General features: G+C 44.4%; 2 protein-coding genes across 2 annotated transcripts in view; both read right to left on the bottom strand.

Annotated features, from left to right (window-relative positions):
* Positions 1-15,486, bottom strand: part of LOC113121852 (uncharacterized) — a 34,733-nt gene that overhangs the window by 5,173 nt on the left and 14,074 nt on the right. Inside the window, 8 exon segments of the mRNA XM_026292694.1 lie at positions 369-542; positions 1,104-1,277; positions 2,561-2,734; positions 3,279-3,747; positions 3,985-5,379; positions 5,482-5,675; positions 10,270-10,389; positions 15,241-15,414. Coding sequence (XP_026148479.1) covers positions 369-542; positions 1,104-1,277; positions 2,561-2,734; positions 3,279-3,747; positions 3,985-5,379; positions 5,482-5,675; positions 10,270-10,389; positions 15,241-15,414 — 2,874 coding nt within the window.
* Positions 1-15,486, bottom strand: part of LOC113121853 (uncharacterized) — a gene marked incomplete at its 3' end in the record, with an annotated part of 90,904 nt that overhangs the window by 61,418 nt on the left and 14,000 nt on the right. The window lies entirely within an intron of this gene.

Here is a 15,486-nt window from a genome sequence, read left to right as displayed (position 1 = left end):
TGAAGAAGGTTTAGAAAGTAGAAGTTTAGAAAGTGGAAACTCCAATCAGCTGAAGCCAACAGGATGCAGGTTCAAAGCAGTCCCATCCAAAAAGGGACAAAGAGCTGTCATTAATATGAATGCCAACATGCTGCTGCTTCAATAAAGACGGAGTGACTTCAGCTCTGAAACTCTGCCAGCTCCACCTGTGGCTCCATCTATACAAACTCATGTTGTGCAGCCACATTTCTCTGAGAGGGAAAACAGCCTTTCCCATGAAGATCCTCAGTGTGGATCAGTCTAATATCAGCCTCATGTCTGCAGTTTAGTGTCAGCACAACTTTCACATCACATTCATCTCAGCACACAACCTAAACATGGGGTCTGACCTCAGAGTCTCCAGTCTACAGTGTGGACTCTGCAGTCCACCACACAGCTGCTGCACTCCTGGATCCTGCAGGTCGTTTGCTCTCAGGTCCAGTTCTCTCAGATGGGAGGGGCTGGACTTCAGAGCTGAGGCCAGATAACCACAGCTGGTCTCTGACAAACTGCAGCCCCTCAACCTGAATAAGGACCCAAAGAAGGAGATCAGATCATTGATAATCAGATGTGTCCTAATCAATGAGCTTTTCTCTAAAATGAGTAGAGGGACTTGGTCCTTCTTGTTATTGTGGATCATCAGAATGTCAGCCTTCTACAGACATCATCCAAATGGCAGCACAACATTCAGACACCTGTTCATATCCGCACTGGGTCAGAACCTTCTGCTGACCTCAGTACTTCTCTATGTGTGTGTGTGTGGACTTGGATGAACTAACACTGGGAAGACCAGTTGGACTTTTGGACCATGGCAGGAGGATCCTTTGAGGACATTTGAAAGAGCTTTTTGAGGTTATTAGTTCAGAGGATTTTCTGCTGACACATGTGACTCTTTAGACACAATGAGACCAACTTTCTGTGAGACTCAGTCATTTGGGACTAAAGACTGAATTTAGCCTCAGAAAAATCCAAAGACAGGAAAAGAAAATCAACTTCAATAGAAGTTATGTCTGTGCAAACACTGAGTTCAAACAATAATTCAACACTAAAGATCTACAATAGGAACAAACAGTCAGTGAACTGACCACAGAGTCTCCAGTCTACAGTCTGGACTCTGCAGTACACCACACAGCTGCTGCACTCCTGGATCACAGAGGTAGTTCTCACTCAGGTCCAGGTGTCTCAGATGGGAGGGGTTGGACTTCAGAGTTGAGACCAGATAACCACAGGTGGTCTCTGGCATCATGCAGCTCTCCAACCTGAATAAAGAAGCAAAGAAGGAGATCAGATCACTGATAATCAATCAGATGTGTCCTAATCAATGAACATTTCTCTAAAATGAGTAGAGGGACTTGTCAGCACAACATTCAGACACCTGTTCATGTCCACACTGGGTCATGGGTTTTGACTGTCAGGTCAGTTTTGGATTCAGAAATCGATTCAACAAAATCCTCAGATTCATTAAGCTCCAAATATAACGAATGTCTCATGAATGAATTTTCCTGTCCGGACCATGTTTTCTGTTCAGAGATTAATGTAGACAACAGTGGGCTAACGTGAGCAGTTTCTCCTTCCTGTCTCTGGTTAAAATGAGCAGCAGCAGTAGATGATGGTCTCAGCTCCACATCATTAATGTTCATTGTGGAACAGCTGCAGTCAAACTTCAGTCTGCTGCTTCATGAGCTCTCTCCAAGCTGCTGAGTGGACTCTGCCAAAGACTGTTTGTTAGTGAAGACACATCACTCTGTCACATGTCTCTACAAATGTGAACTGGGTTTCTGTACTTTATCAGAGTGGAGACTCTGCTCTAGAGAAATGATCAGCTGATCAATAAGTCCAGCTGTACTTTTGCTGATCAGATCAACATGAATCTCCATTTTGGGAACCAGGAGCTCTGTTATTTGGATCAATTCATTCATGAAGAGTCAGGTGTAAAAGTCACTGTGGCCCAACAATCAATATCAACCAATAATCACTATTTCCCATCTGCTGCTCAGCTGATGTTCAGGTCAGAGCTCCAGGTGGTCGACATTAATGCTTGTTGCTGCTTCATACATGTTGATGTTGGTTCATTTAGCAGCTGCCACTAAAAACTGGAGGTTCTGGACTTTACCCTGAACAACAGCTGGTCTCAGATCAGAACTGATTCTTGGACTTGGATTCTTTCCAACTAGCATATGATGAAAGTTCAACTTGAGATTCAAGAACAGATTAGAGAGGATTCAGATCTGAGAACCCTAAACCTGAGGACATGGGAGTCCTTTTTAGCCAAACCTCTTCAAATGGACTGACTGGGCACAAACCACTGGACAGTTTCTACAGTTTGTGTAGAAACCAAGAGTTCAGTGACTGGAAGAAATCCCAGTGAACACACATTACTGAAGACAGCTCAGTGAAATGAAGTGAAACTGAAGGAATCATTCTTAGTCTGCTGAGAATAGAAGAACAATGAAAACACTGAATGGAACAACCAACATTCACAGGAGCTTTAGTTGTGGATTCAACATCTAAGATCTACAATAGGAACAGTCAGTCAACTGACCTCAGAATCTCCAGTCTACAGTGTGGACTCTGCAGTCCACCACACAGCTGCTGCACTGCTCGAACCTTCAGGTTGCTCCAGCTCAGGTCCAGGTGTCTCAGATGGGAGGGGTTGGACTTCAGAGCTGAGGCCACGACTTCACAGTGAGTCTCTGAGAGTCCACATCTAATAAGTCTGTGAGGACACATATATTAGAAAAGCTGTTATTATGACAGAGACAATATATTGAGTTGAATCACTTGATGTCAAACAGGGACATGTCCTGTTGTGTCTTCACATCAGTGGTTCAGCTGATCTTCTCTCAGTGGGTTGGACATGAAATAAGAATTCTTCTCACTCTCTGTCACACTGCACACGCTTCATCTTTGATCTGCTTTCATCTTGGACAGGAAGCAGAGAAAACTCAGTTCCTTCGGAACTTCCACAACAGGCCTGTCCCTGTTTATTCCAATGTTGGACATTTGTCCACATGTGGCAGAAAAACATCAGTGTGTGAAGAGAAACAGAAGAAAAATGTGTCCCATGGAAAAACCATTGGAAAGAAAAAGAAGAACTGTGTTCATTCACTGGACAGAGAGAAAAAAACAACAGGAACATCTGCAGCTTTTGGACTGACACCATTTGGAACAGCTCAAGAACATCTGGGACAAAATGCAGCTGCTGTCATTCTCACAATAAACAAGAGGAACATTATGGTGATGATCACATCTGGACTTACTTAGCCTTTTTGCAGTTCCTCATAGCTGGAATCAGTCTCAGTCGTCCGTGGATTGATGTGTTGTACTTTGTCAGGTCCAACTCATCCAGAACCTCCTCTGACATCTGCAGCATGTAGGCCAGAGCTGAGCACTGGATCTCAGAGAGTCTCTTTTCTGATCGCTTTTCTGACGTCAGGAACTTCTGAATCTCCTGATGGACTGAGTGGTCGTTCAGCTCCATGAGACAGTGGAAGATGTTGATGCTTCTGTCAGGAGAGATATCATCTCTGTTCATCTTCTTCAGGTTGTTGATGGCTCTCTGGATGGTTCCTGGACTGGTCTCTGTCTGACCCAGCAGGCCTCCTAAGACTCTCTGGTTGGACTCCAGACAGAGGCCATGAAGGAAGCGGACAAACAGGTCCAGGTGGCCATTTTCACTTTCCAGGGATTTCTCCATGACTCTAAAAAGGAAGTGATCCAGGGATGGGTAATAATCACTGTCCAGGCCAACGTCGCCGTCATCATCGTCGCCGTCATCATCGTCGCCGTCATCATCGTCGCCGTCATCATCGTCGCCGTCATCATCGTCGCCGTCATCATCGTCGCCGTCATCATCGTCGCCGTCATCATCGTCGCCGTCATCATCGTCACCGTCATCTTCGAAATAGTCATCATCTTCAAAGGAGTCGTAATAACTATCAATATCATGAAGTACTTCTCTCCTCGTCTTCCTGTAATTTTCCCACAGGAACTTCTCCAGTACCTGCGTCTTCCTGTTGGAGTAACAGTGGACCATGTAGACTGCAGCCAGAAACTCCTGAACACTCAGATGAACAAAGCAGTAGACTGATTTCTGGAAGATCACACTCTCTCTTTTGAAAATCTGTGTACAGACTCCTGAGTACACCGAGGCCTCTGAAACATCCAGACCACACTGCTCCAGGTCTTCTTGGTAGAACATGATGTTTCCTTCCTCCAGATGTTCAAACGCCAGCCTCCCCAGCTTCAGAAGAATTTCTCCGTCAGCCTCCGTCAGCTGCCGTGGACTCGTCTCATGTCCCTCATGGTACTTGTGCTTCTTCCTGTTTGTCTGAACCAGCAGGAAGTGTGAGTACAGGTCAGTCAGGGTCTTGGGCAGCTCTCCTCTCTGCTCTGTGGTCAACATGTGCTCCAGAACTGTAGCAGTGATCCAGCAGAAGACTGGGATTTGACACATGATGTGGAGGCTCCTGGATGCCTTGACGTGTTTTATGATTCTGCTGGACAGCTCTTCATCCCTGGACCTCCTCCTGAAGTACTCATCCTTCTGGGCGTCAGTGAAGCCTCGGACTTCTGTCAGCCTGTCCACACACGTAGGAGGGATCCGATTGGCCGCCGCGGGTCGGGAAGTTATCCAGACCAGAGCCGAGGGAAGCAGATTCCCCTGGATGAGGTTTGTCAGCAGCTCGTTGACCGAGGCCTCCTGTGTGACATCAGACACCACCTTCCTGTTGTTGAAATCCAGTGAAAGTCTGCTTTCATCCAGGCCGTCAAAGATGAACAGAACTTTACAGACAGCCAGCTGCTCTGCTGTGACCTTCTGTAATGTTGGATGGAAAACATGGAGCAGCCTGAGAAGACTGATCTGCTCATCTTTGATCAGGTTCAGCTCCCTGAACGAAAGCAGGACCAGCAGACTGACGTCTTGGTTTTCTGAGCCCTCTGCCCAGTCCAGACTGAACTTCTGCACTGAGAAGGTTTTTCCAACACCTGCGACACCGTTGGTCAGAACCACTCGGATGGGTCTATCTTCGTCAGACAAGCGTTGCTTGTTTGCCTGTTTTTCTTTCTTAGGTAAGATTTTAAAGATGTCATGACATTTAATCGGGGTGTCATGGTGGATCTCGTCTTTCTCCTTGTCTTCTTTTTTTTTCTTCATTACCTTGGAAGTGGTCTCCAGCTGCCTGACCTCATGTTGGGTATTAACCTCTTCACTCAGTCCCTCTGTGATGTAGAGGTCAGTGTAGATCCTGTTGAGGAGAGTTCCACTTCCGGTTGCATCAGGTCCTTCAGTCACATGTTCACATCTGGTCCTCAGACTCGTCTTATGTTGATCTAAAACCTTCTGCAGACCAGAGTCCACTGGAAGACAAGAAAAAGGGTCCAATCAAACAGACATTTGTGTGACACAGAATCTCGACTGTGAAGGACCAACTCAAATGTAGAACAATCAGTGGGTCCTACTGGTTCTGGATCTTTCTCCACACTGGGGACAGGGAAAGTCTCCTGGTGAACCAGACTGGTCCCTGTATGAGGTGATGCACCGTCTGCAGAACCGGTGTCCACAGCTGGTAGAGACTGGATCCTTCAGGACGTCCTGACACAAAGCACAGCTGGACAGCTGCTGCTCCTCAGAGACCTGAGTCCTGGTCCTGTCCCTGTGGACATGAAGCAAACTGGGATTAGTAGAGGTGGAGACATGTTGAGTGAGGAAACTTTCTTATTGTTGGACTGGACAGAAGCTGGAAACTCCCAGCTGTCTCCCAGCTGGCTTTAAATCAGTTTTCCTCCACAGCTGAACTGGCTGATAATGAAGTTTGGAATCTGATCAACATTCAACACTGAGTTTGTCAGTTTGCAAAGGTTTGCAGCTCAACATCAGCAATATGTTTCAACAAATGTCCAGGTGAGTGTGTAACGTATAGGTCTGATGAGGAAGGCCACTGGCTGACAGCAGTGTTGAAAGTGGAGGGTTTGTTTTTCATAATCACAAATGTCTATGGCTACAACAATAAAGCCCCAAACCAGACATGAATAGAAAGGTCTCAAAGGTCATCTCTGATTTGAGCAGATCTTAGTGGGTGGGGACTGGAACATGGCTCCAGATGATCTGGTGGATAGGTGGCCCCCCAAATTAGGCAAATCCAAGGCAAACGAAATTATCAAATACTTTATGACAGACAATAATCTAAGGGATGTGTGGAGAAGTGTCTTCGAAATGTGGGTATTAAGAAATATTCTTGGTTCAAACCTAACGGAGAAAGTAAATCTAGAACTGACCACTGGTTAGGGACTAATAGCATCTTGAACATTGTCTCAGATACCAAAATACATAATGCACCTTATCGGATCATTCCTTCATAGACTTGGCTCTAGAGTCCACAGAGGAGACAAACAGGAAAAATAAAAGTCATTGGAAATTTAATGATAATTCAATAAGTCAGACTTAAACAGTGAAGACAGAGAGAGACTTATGGAACTACTACAGGGTAAGTTAGACCAGTTATACCTAAATCGTGCTCGTGGGGGGTTTGTTAGATCTCAGGGGAAAAAACTCCTCATACTTTTGTAATTTGGAAAAGAGCAGACAACAAAGAAAAGCAATTACTAGTTTGATGATTAATGGGAATGAATGAGGTTTCATCCTTCTGTTCTAAATTATACTCTTCTAACTGTTCTAATGCTGAGGAGGATGGGTTCTTTGATAGAGAGGTTCTTGTATTGAAAGTTCATTCAAGGAATTATGTGAACAAGATTTTCAAATTGAGGAACTGGATGGGGTTTTCTCAAAAATGGCTCTGAGTAAATCTCCAGGGACAGATGGCCCCACAACCAGTTTCTATCAATTCTTTTGGAAAGACCTAAGAAACCTGGTCTTCAATGCTATAAAAGAAGGTGTCGACCAGAAAGAGTTAATGACGAGTATGAAACAAGGACTCATTACTTTGATCCCTAAAGTTGGCAGGGACAGAAGAAGTTAGATAACTTACGCCCTATAACACTGCTAAACACAGATTCTAAAGTTCTCTCTGGGGCCATAGCAATGAGATTAAACAAAGGGTTGGCTTCTGTAATTAGTGAGACACAATCTGGTTTTCTGAAGGGTCGGTCAGTCCATAATAATATTAGGTCGGTACTAGACTTACTAGATTATAATCATATGTTTAAACTTAATGGGTTCATTTTATTTGTAGACTTCTATAAAGCATTCGGTTCAGTAGAGCACTCTTTATGTTGAAAACTTTACAAAGGTCTGGACTTGGTGAGAAATGTATTAAGTCCATAGGAATGCTGTATGGGGGAACCAACAGCTCAGCAGCCTTAGGTCAGGGCACCTGTTCAGGATTTGACATTAAAAGAGGGACACGTCAGGGTTGTGGTAGCTCCCCTTTGTTATTTATGATGGTGGCTGAGATGTTGTCTGTTCTGATCAAATCTAGCAGCATTGAAGGCTGAAACATGAGTGGAAGACAAATAAGAATCAGTCAGCTTGATGATACAACCCTGTTCCTGAAGGATGTGGAGCAGGTTCCTTTAGTAATACGATCTATTGAATTTTAATAAGCATAAAGACAGAAGTCAGATATCTGGGGGTTAATATCACCAAAAATAAACTGACACCTGAGACTAAAACTATAGGTGACAATATTGAGAACTGCAAAGTGATTTAAACAGGTGGCTACAGAGACATGACCATATTTGGTAGAACTTTATTATCCAACATGGACAGTTTGTCCAGACTTATTTACCCTGCGTTTACTTTACCGATATCGACAAAGATGATCAAAAGAATTAACAGTGTCAACTTTAATTTCATCTGGAGAAATAAGTGTCATCATATTAGACAGGATGATGTGGTTAAGACTTATGAAGATGAGGTATGAAGGTTTTGGATTCATGGGTGGAATAGATTTTCTTCTACAGTGTGATTTTGATTGTCAGTCTCTTCCAATTAGGCTTTTGGACTTCTCTATTGGAAACGACTTTACGAGCATCATCTTACAGCACGTAACACTCCTGTGTGGAATAATCGTTATGTGCTGCTTAAACGAGAATCTATAGACATAGATGAGTGGAATTCACAGGGGGTGTGGGCAGCTGCACATTTTATGGATGGAACTGGGGACTTGCTCCCACACGAGGTTTTTTCAAAGAAGTTTTCTCTTAATTGTTCGACTGATATTTCTAATAGAATCATTACAGCGTTACCAGTTACTGTAGAACAAATGGTAAGGGAAGACATATTATATTCTAATGTTACTCCCAGCTTGAGAAAGCTCTGCACTGAAGGAGCAGAGTTTTGTAATGAGACGTGCACTAACAGATTTCTTCATAGCTGTTTATTCCATATTATATGTCCAAATGTGTCAAGAGAAGAGATGTTGTTAAAGATTTTGATCCTGTGAAATTAAGAAAATAAGGAAAAATTACATCTTTTCCTCTTTCCCCCAAGATTAAAGAGATTCACTTTAAAGGTTTAAATGAAATATATCCAACCAATGAAATTTAATTTGGAGGTGAATCAATGTTCCTTCTGTGGAACTGAAGATCTCAATCATCTGTTCTTTCATTGTGAGTTTGTATCTTCCTTTAGGAGAGATGTACAGAGCTGGATTCAGGGGAGAAGATTTAAGCCTCTGAATTTGGTGAAATTTGGAAATTCACCAGATAAAAAGGTGATTTCGTTATAAACAATCTTTTATTGCTGCATAAATTTGTTCTTCATAAATGCAGATATCTGAAACTGAAACCCTGTTTTAACCACTGGAGGATTGAGGTGAGCAGGTGATGAATCTGGTTTAATTGTGTCTCCACAAATAATGAGCATCTCCAGCTTTTTTTAAAGTCTGCAGGCAGAGTCCAACAGAGCGACTGAATAAATAGGCCACAGAATCAACATGCTAGATAAGATCAGATATTAGAATTGAACAATAGCTCAGCTCATCAATAAAATAATATCTACTCTCAGTCGTGTCGTTAGACTTGAAAGCAGAACTTTGCCTGCATCGTTGGAGGAGGGGGAGGAATCTGATGTGGCACATGGAGACACAGAAAGTATTTCCATGGTAGCAGATGCAGGTGCTGCACAGACAAAGTAAATCCTTAGCCCTGCACAATAAACAATGAATGACACTGTGTTAATGCTGATACAACAAAGCTCTAGAGGGGAATCTAGAAACAGGTTGGACTGTGAGAACACAGGCTGATTCAAACTGGGCTTCCTTCAACATCAACTGATCATTGATCAATTCAGAATCAATACTACTGAGACCATCTATGTTCACTGACAGAAGGGCCAGATGGTGGAGTCTGTTCCGGCCCAGACCGTGTTAGGCTTTACGAGTTTAATAATCAGTCAGAAAAGCGGCCGACAAACAGAGACACCAAACCTAAACCCTGATCAGAGAGCAGAGCATAAAGCACAGCTCTGTTTCTTTAATGGGCTGTTCCTCATTGGTGCCACAATCTTACGCATTAACATTAACGCTGCACATGTGTTTGCATCCAAAAAGCAGCTGTGTTCATTGGGACTGGTTGGCTCAGTGAACTACTGTGCTGCACAGTATTGAGCTGGGTCTCATATTCCATCCTTTGTGGACCTGCTTTGGCTGCGTAGAGTCAAAGTGATGCAGAGACATTTAATAATACTAAGAACTGACCACGTTAGCTCTGCAGCTGGAGCTGACGCTCTAGACTGGATGTTCACGTCCTTTCTCACTCGCTGTGAACTGCAGTGAAAAAACCAACCAGTCAACAGAGGTGTGCATGGGGAGGGACCGTTACCACGGAGATGGTTTTCCACCTGGAAGCTGTGAATTCCTTCTGACGACTGCATTTAAATGCAGATGAAGAGCTTCGGTCTGTTGTTTCTGTCGGGGACTACACTAACTACTGACACGGCCTCTTAGAAACTCCAACCACAAATATGTTGATTGGTGTCAGTCGGCCTGAAATGTTTCCAGGAAACAGGTTTTTTCGGACTAAATATCTGATCCTCCAGCACAAAAGTCCGTTTTCTGCCCACAGCCTAAATTTGATATATTCTATATATATTTAAAGTTGGATATCTCCTCTCAACCATAGAGTGCAGCTCAAAGGGAAGCCAACGGGTCTCCTGCACCACAGCACTGCATTGTTTTGGTTTGTTTAATGAATCACAGGAAAGGACACCTGATGTTAGTGGATCAGGATTTTGTCTTCCAGACCACAGACTCATCTTCAGCTCATTTTACACTAGAAACTGTCTCTTACCCTGAGTCTGAGGGTCCAGGTTCAGGACTGAAGTATGGAGGCTCGGATTTGGACCAGTCACTCTTCATGGACAAACACCTGGATCCTGCAGACCCTGGTCTCTCTCTGGGGTACCCCGCTCTGCAAACACAAACAGTGAATGTGCTGATGTAAATGTGCATATATGATGATAACCATGGCACCATGAGAGGGGCAGGTTGTTGCAGCAGCTCCTCAACTTTTCCTTCATTTTGTCTGTTTCTTCCTTGTTTTGAAAAACATGTCACAGCATCAAACAGGCTCCTGACTGTTCTTCTGTTTATTCAGTTTGACTCAGAAACTATTTTGGCCAAGGTCCATTTTATTTCTATAGAACATTTCCATCAAGTCCCTCTGCTCAAAGTGCAGAACAAATTATAGACTATTAGGTGGTAGCGAGAGACGGCATCCATCCCACTTTGAATGGTGCAGCTCTCATCTCTAGAAATTTGGCCGAGTTTATTAGCCGACCTAAAGCCTGACAATCCAGGGTGGGGACCGGGATGCAGAGACTCAGTCTAAAACAGTGCAGTTTCCTTAGAGCCGCCGCCCCCCTTTAAACCACATAGAGACTGTGTCTGCCCCTCGAACATATAAATCAAATAAATCAGAAGTTAACAGAAGAGGAGTTATTCATAAAAACTTAATAAAAATTAAGACCACTCCTCTTATTGAACAGAAAAACAGAACTGTCAGATGTGGATTATTAAATATCAGGTCTCTTTCATCTAAATCTCTGTTAGTTGTGAGGGGTCAAAGATAAAAGATTGAATTATTGTAATCACTGGTGTAAAGGCCATATATAAGAACGAGCTGAGCAGCAAGAGTTTCAGTTGAGAAGAGCGTAATCAGACTATATAACCACTGTGTGTTTCCTTGTTTGCAGTTCTGTGGCTACATGCATTAGAAATAGTGTCACAGAACTCCAGATATATCTGACTGTATTTGCTCATGTGATCTGTTTTGCTGTGGAAACAATAAAAGTATAGAATCTTCAATAGGCTACTGACTGATCTCTTCAAATAAACCAACTCGAGGGGACACAGGTGTTCTAGTTCTTGTCCCAACATAGTATCATAGAATCATATCTGATGTTTATGTTCTTCCTGACCTAGTACAGTCTGACACTAAGGGACACAGGGTTCTCAGGGATGTTGGTGAGGAGGATCTGAGAGAAAGGTTCCTTAGGACACCAGGTGTGAGGAAGGGACCAGTATAACAGAGCAGGCCCAGGATGGAGGGTTAACTGTCCAATGAGAATATAGAGTTTTAGAATACAGCCTTATTAGGGAACAGCTGGGGAGCAGTTGGGGAAGACTAATTTATTGTGTTCCACTCTGGTATGTAAGAAATATATTCTGAACAAGACAATCTGTCTGCACTCTCTTTTTGCTCATCCAACGGGTTTTGCCACAACAACATCCTCTGTATGAAACTGGATCCCTTCTTTTCCTGGTCTCCCTAGAACCAGTTGATCCAGCCTCTTTTTAGGACAATAAAGAAGATCCAAGATGGCGCCGCGGACGGCTGCCTCGGTCTGGAGCTCTCCAGTTGTTTTGTTATTTTTGTTAGTTTGTCCTGCACTTTGTTTCTCTAACTTATTAAGTTTCACTCGGGCTGAACTGCTAAGCATTCGGCAGCACTCCCAGGATATTTTTCATCCAAGTTTCATCTGCTGTCCTGACCTGGAAGCGCTTTTCATTAACTGTAAAACCTTCTACTCGCCCAGGGAGTTTTCCTCGTGCGTCCTGGTCAGTGTTTACATTCCTGTATCAGCTGGCTGAGGAGATCGCAAACACGGAGCAGCAGCACCCGGACTCTGTCTTTATCATCCTCAGAGACTTTAATAAAGCACACTTGAGCCATGATCTGCCTAAATTCAAACAGCACATCAAGTGCCCCACCAGAGAGGGCAATATTCTGAACCACTGCTACACCACAATAAAGGATGCATATCACGCCGTCCCCAGAGCAGCTTTAGGACTCTCTGACCACTGTCTGGTCCACCTCATACCAACATACAGGCAAAAGCTCAAATCTGCTAAGCCTGTAGTGAGACCTGTGAAGAGACGGACCAGGGAAACAGAGCAGGAGCTACAGGCCTGCCTTGAATGCACTGACTGGAGTGTTTTTGAAGCTGCTGCCACAAACCTGGAAGAACTCACAGACTCTGGTACATCTTACATCAGTTTCTGTGAGGATATGTGCATTCCCACCCGGACCTTCTTAACATACAACAACGACAAACCGTGGTTCTCTGGAAAACTCAGACAGCTTTGTCAAGCCAAAGGAGATGCCTACAGAAGTGGTGATCATATGTTGTATAATCAGGCCAGGAACACACTGAATAAGGAGATCAGAGCAGCTAAGAGGAGCTACTCCAAAAAGCTGGAAAACCAGTTTACAGCTAACGACTCTGCTTCAGTGTGGAGAGGCCTGAGGACAATAACCAACTATAGGACTCCATCCCCCTCCTCAAAAGGCTCAATCAAACGCTGGTGAACGATCTGAATGAGTTCTATTGCAGATTTGAATAACCCCCCACCCGCTCTGATTGTCTTTCAGAGCAACCTTTAACACCTCTAACCATTAACCCCCTCTCCCCCACTCCTATACTTCAGACCAGTGTGGACGATGTGTGTCGGCTCTTCAGGAAGCAGAAGAGAAGGAAAGCACCAGGACCAGATGGGGTTTCACCAACATGCCTCAGAACCTGTGCTGACCAGCTGGCTCCCATCTTCTCTCTGATCTTCAACAGATCACTGGAGCTGTGTGAAGTCCCTGCATGCTTCAAACGTTCCACCATCATTCCCATCCCCAAGAAGCCAAAAATCACGGGACTCAATGACTACAGACCAGTGGCTCTGACATCCGTGGTCATGAAGTCCTTTGAAAGACTGGTGTTGGCCCACCCGAAGAACATCACTGGACCCTTCCTGGACCCCCTGCAGTTTGCCTACCGATCCAATTGGTCTGTGGATGATGCAGTCAATATGGGGCTACACAACATCCTGCAACATCTGGACAAACCAGGGACTTATGTGAGGATTCTGTTTGTGGACTTCAGCTCGGTACTCAACACCATCATCCCATCACTCCTCCAGAATAAACTCTCCCAGCTCTCCGTTCCTGACTCTACCTGTCAGTGGATTACAAGCTTCCTGACAGATAGGGAACAGCTAGTGAGGATGGGGAAATTTACTTCTGGCTCCCGCATCACCAGCACCGGCGCCCCCCAGGGGTGTGTTCTCTCCCCACTGCTCTTCTCCCTCTACACAAACGACTGCACCTCCTGTGACCCCTCTGTGAAACTCCTGAAGTTTGCAGATGACACCACTGTCATTGGTCTCATCCAGGACAGTGAAGAGTCTGCATACAGACAGGAGGTGGAGCAGCTGGCTCGCTGGTGCAGTCACAACAACTTGGAGCTAAACACGCTCAAAACAGTGGAGATGGTTGTGGACTTCAGGAGAAATGCCCCCACCCACCCCCTCTCACCATTATGAACAGCACTGTGGCACTAGTGGAGTCATTCAGGTTCCTGGGCACCACCATCTCTCAGGACCTGAAGTGGAACTTCCACATCGACTCCATCATGAAGAAGGCCCAGCAGAGGTTATACTTCCTGCGCCAGCTGAAGACGTTCAACCTTCCACGGACGCTGCTGACCCAGTTCTACTCAGCGGTCATCGAGTCTGTCCTGTGCTCCTCCATCACTGTCTGGTTTAGTTCCGCCTCTAAATCAGACATCCGAAGACTTCAGAGGACAGTTCGGACCGCTGAGAAGATCATCGGTGTTACGCTACCCACCCTCCAAGTCCTGTTCACCTCCAGAGTGAGAAAAAGAGCTCGGAAAAATCACTCTGGATGCCACCCACCCGAGTCACCACCTCTTACCCTCTGGTCGGCGCTTCAGAGCTCCAAACATCAAGACAGCCCGGCACAAAGGAAGCTTCTTCCCTCAGGCCATCCAACTCTTAAACTCATAGCTCTCCACCATTCCCTTCCACCACCTGCACTATGACACTGGCACCTTTTTGCTCTTTGCACACCAATTAGTTCCCCTTTCATCCTGTTTCTCAGGTTATCTGTGCATTTTTCTCTTAGTTAGTTTTTTGTAGCATTTCTGTAGCATTTATGTTTACTGTTTGACCCTTGTAGCATTTGTATTTATGTCTGTTTGCACTGGAGTACCCCCCCTGTACCTAAACAAATTCCGTGTGTGTGTGTGTGTGTGTGTGTGTGTGTGTGTGTGCACACTCACTTGGCAATAAAGTTCATTCTGACTCTGATTCTGATAAACTGATGAAACTTACTGAGACCAACTTTTCCCACAATGCTTGAAGTACAATGTAGTTTATGAACTCAATGTCAGACTGTGTGATCTTATCACTTCTCCTTCACATGGACAAAGTCCTAGAAATAAACACATCTTAAGGGGAAAGAAACACAAAGTCCAATGTCCAGGTCTGAGTGTGACCTGTAGAGGCCACAGATCTGGAACAAGCTTGAAAACAACATTAAAGCATCTTCATCTCTGTCCAGCTGTAAAAAGAGCTTAAAGGGAAAGTTGCTTCAAACATACACTGATTCCTAAACCTGTTGATCTGAAAACTAAGTCAAGTGGCATCACTTGTTGTTCTTATGGTATTTTCATTATAATGTCATGGTTTATTTTTCAGGTGCCAGTGTCTATATGTCTGGATGTTATTTGTCATTTATGATGTTTGGGTGTTTGAGGAATTTTAGGATATTACACAATATTTTAGGTTAGAATGAGGTTAATGCTGTCTGGGCCCCTATTTACAAGATCTGGCTTCTGGGGACGATGGACAACATGATTGTATTTATCTGTTTTAATGGATTTGTGAAATAAATGAAATTAAGAAATAAAGCTGGGTTTAGTCCAATCCTGCTGAAAGCACCATGGACTGACTCCAGCCCTCTACTGACCTCAGAGTCTGCAGGCTACAGCCTGAACTCTGGACAAGATCATGCAGCTGCTGCACATCTGGATCCTGCAGGTTGTTTCCTCTCAGGTCCAGTTCTCTCAGATGGGAGGGGTTGGACTTCAGAGCTGAGACCAGATAACCACAGCTGGTCTTTGACAAACTGCAGTTCTCCAACCTGAATAAAGAAGCAAAGATGTGACATTAGAAACCAAAGTTCCTCTTGAAAGTGTTGAATGTTTCAGAATGT

The sequence above is a fragment of the Mastacembelus armatus genome, chromosome 20, assembly GCF_900324485.2.
Source record: "Mastacembelus armatus chromosome 20, fMasArm1.2, whole genome shotgun sequence".
Classification (NCBI taxonomy): Eukaryota; Metazoa; Chordata; class Actinopteri; order Synbranchiformes; family Mastacembelidae; genus Mastacembelus; species Mastacembelus armatus.
The sequence above is the reverse complement of the archived record's forward strand: the minus strand, read 5'-3'. Positions and strand labels throughout refer to the sequence as shown.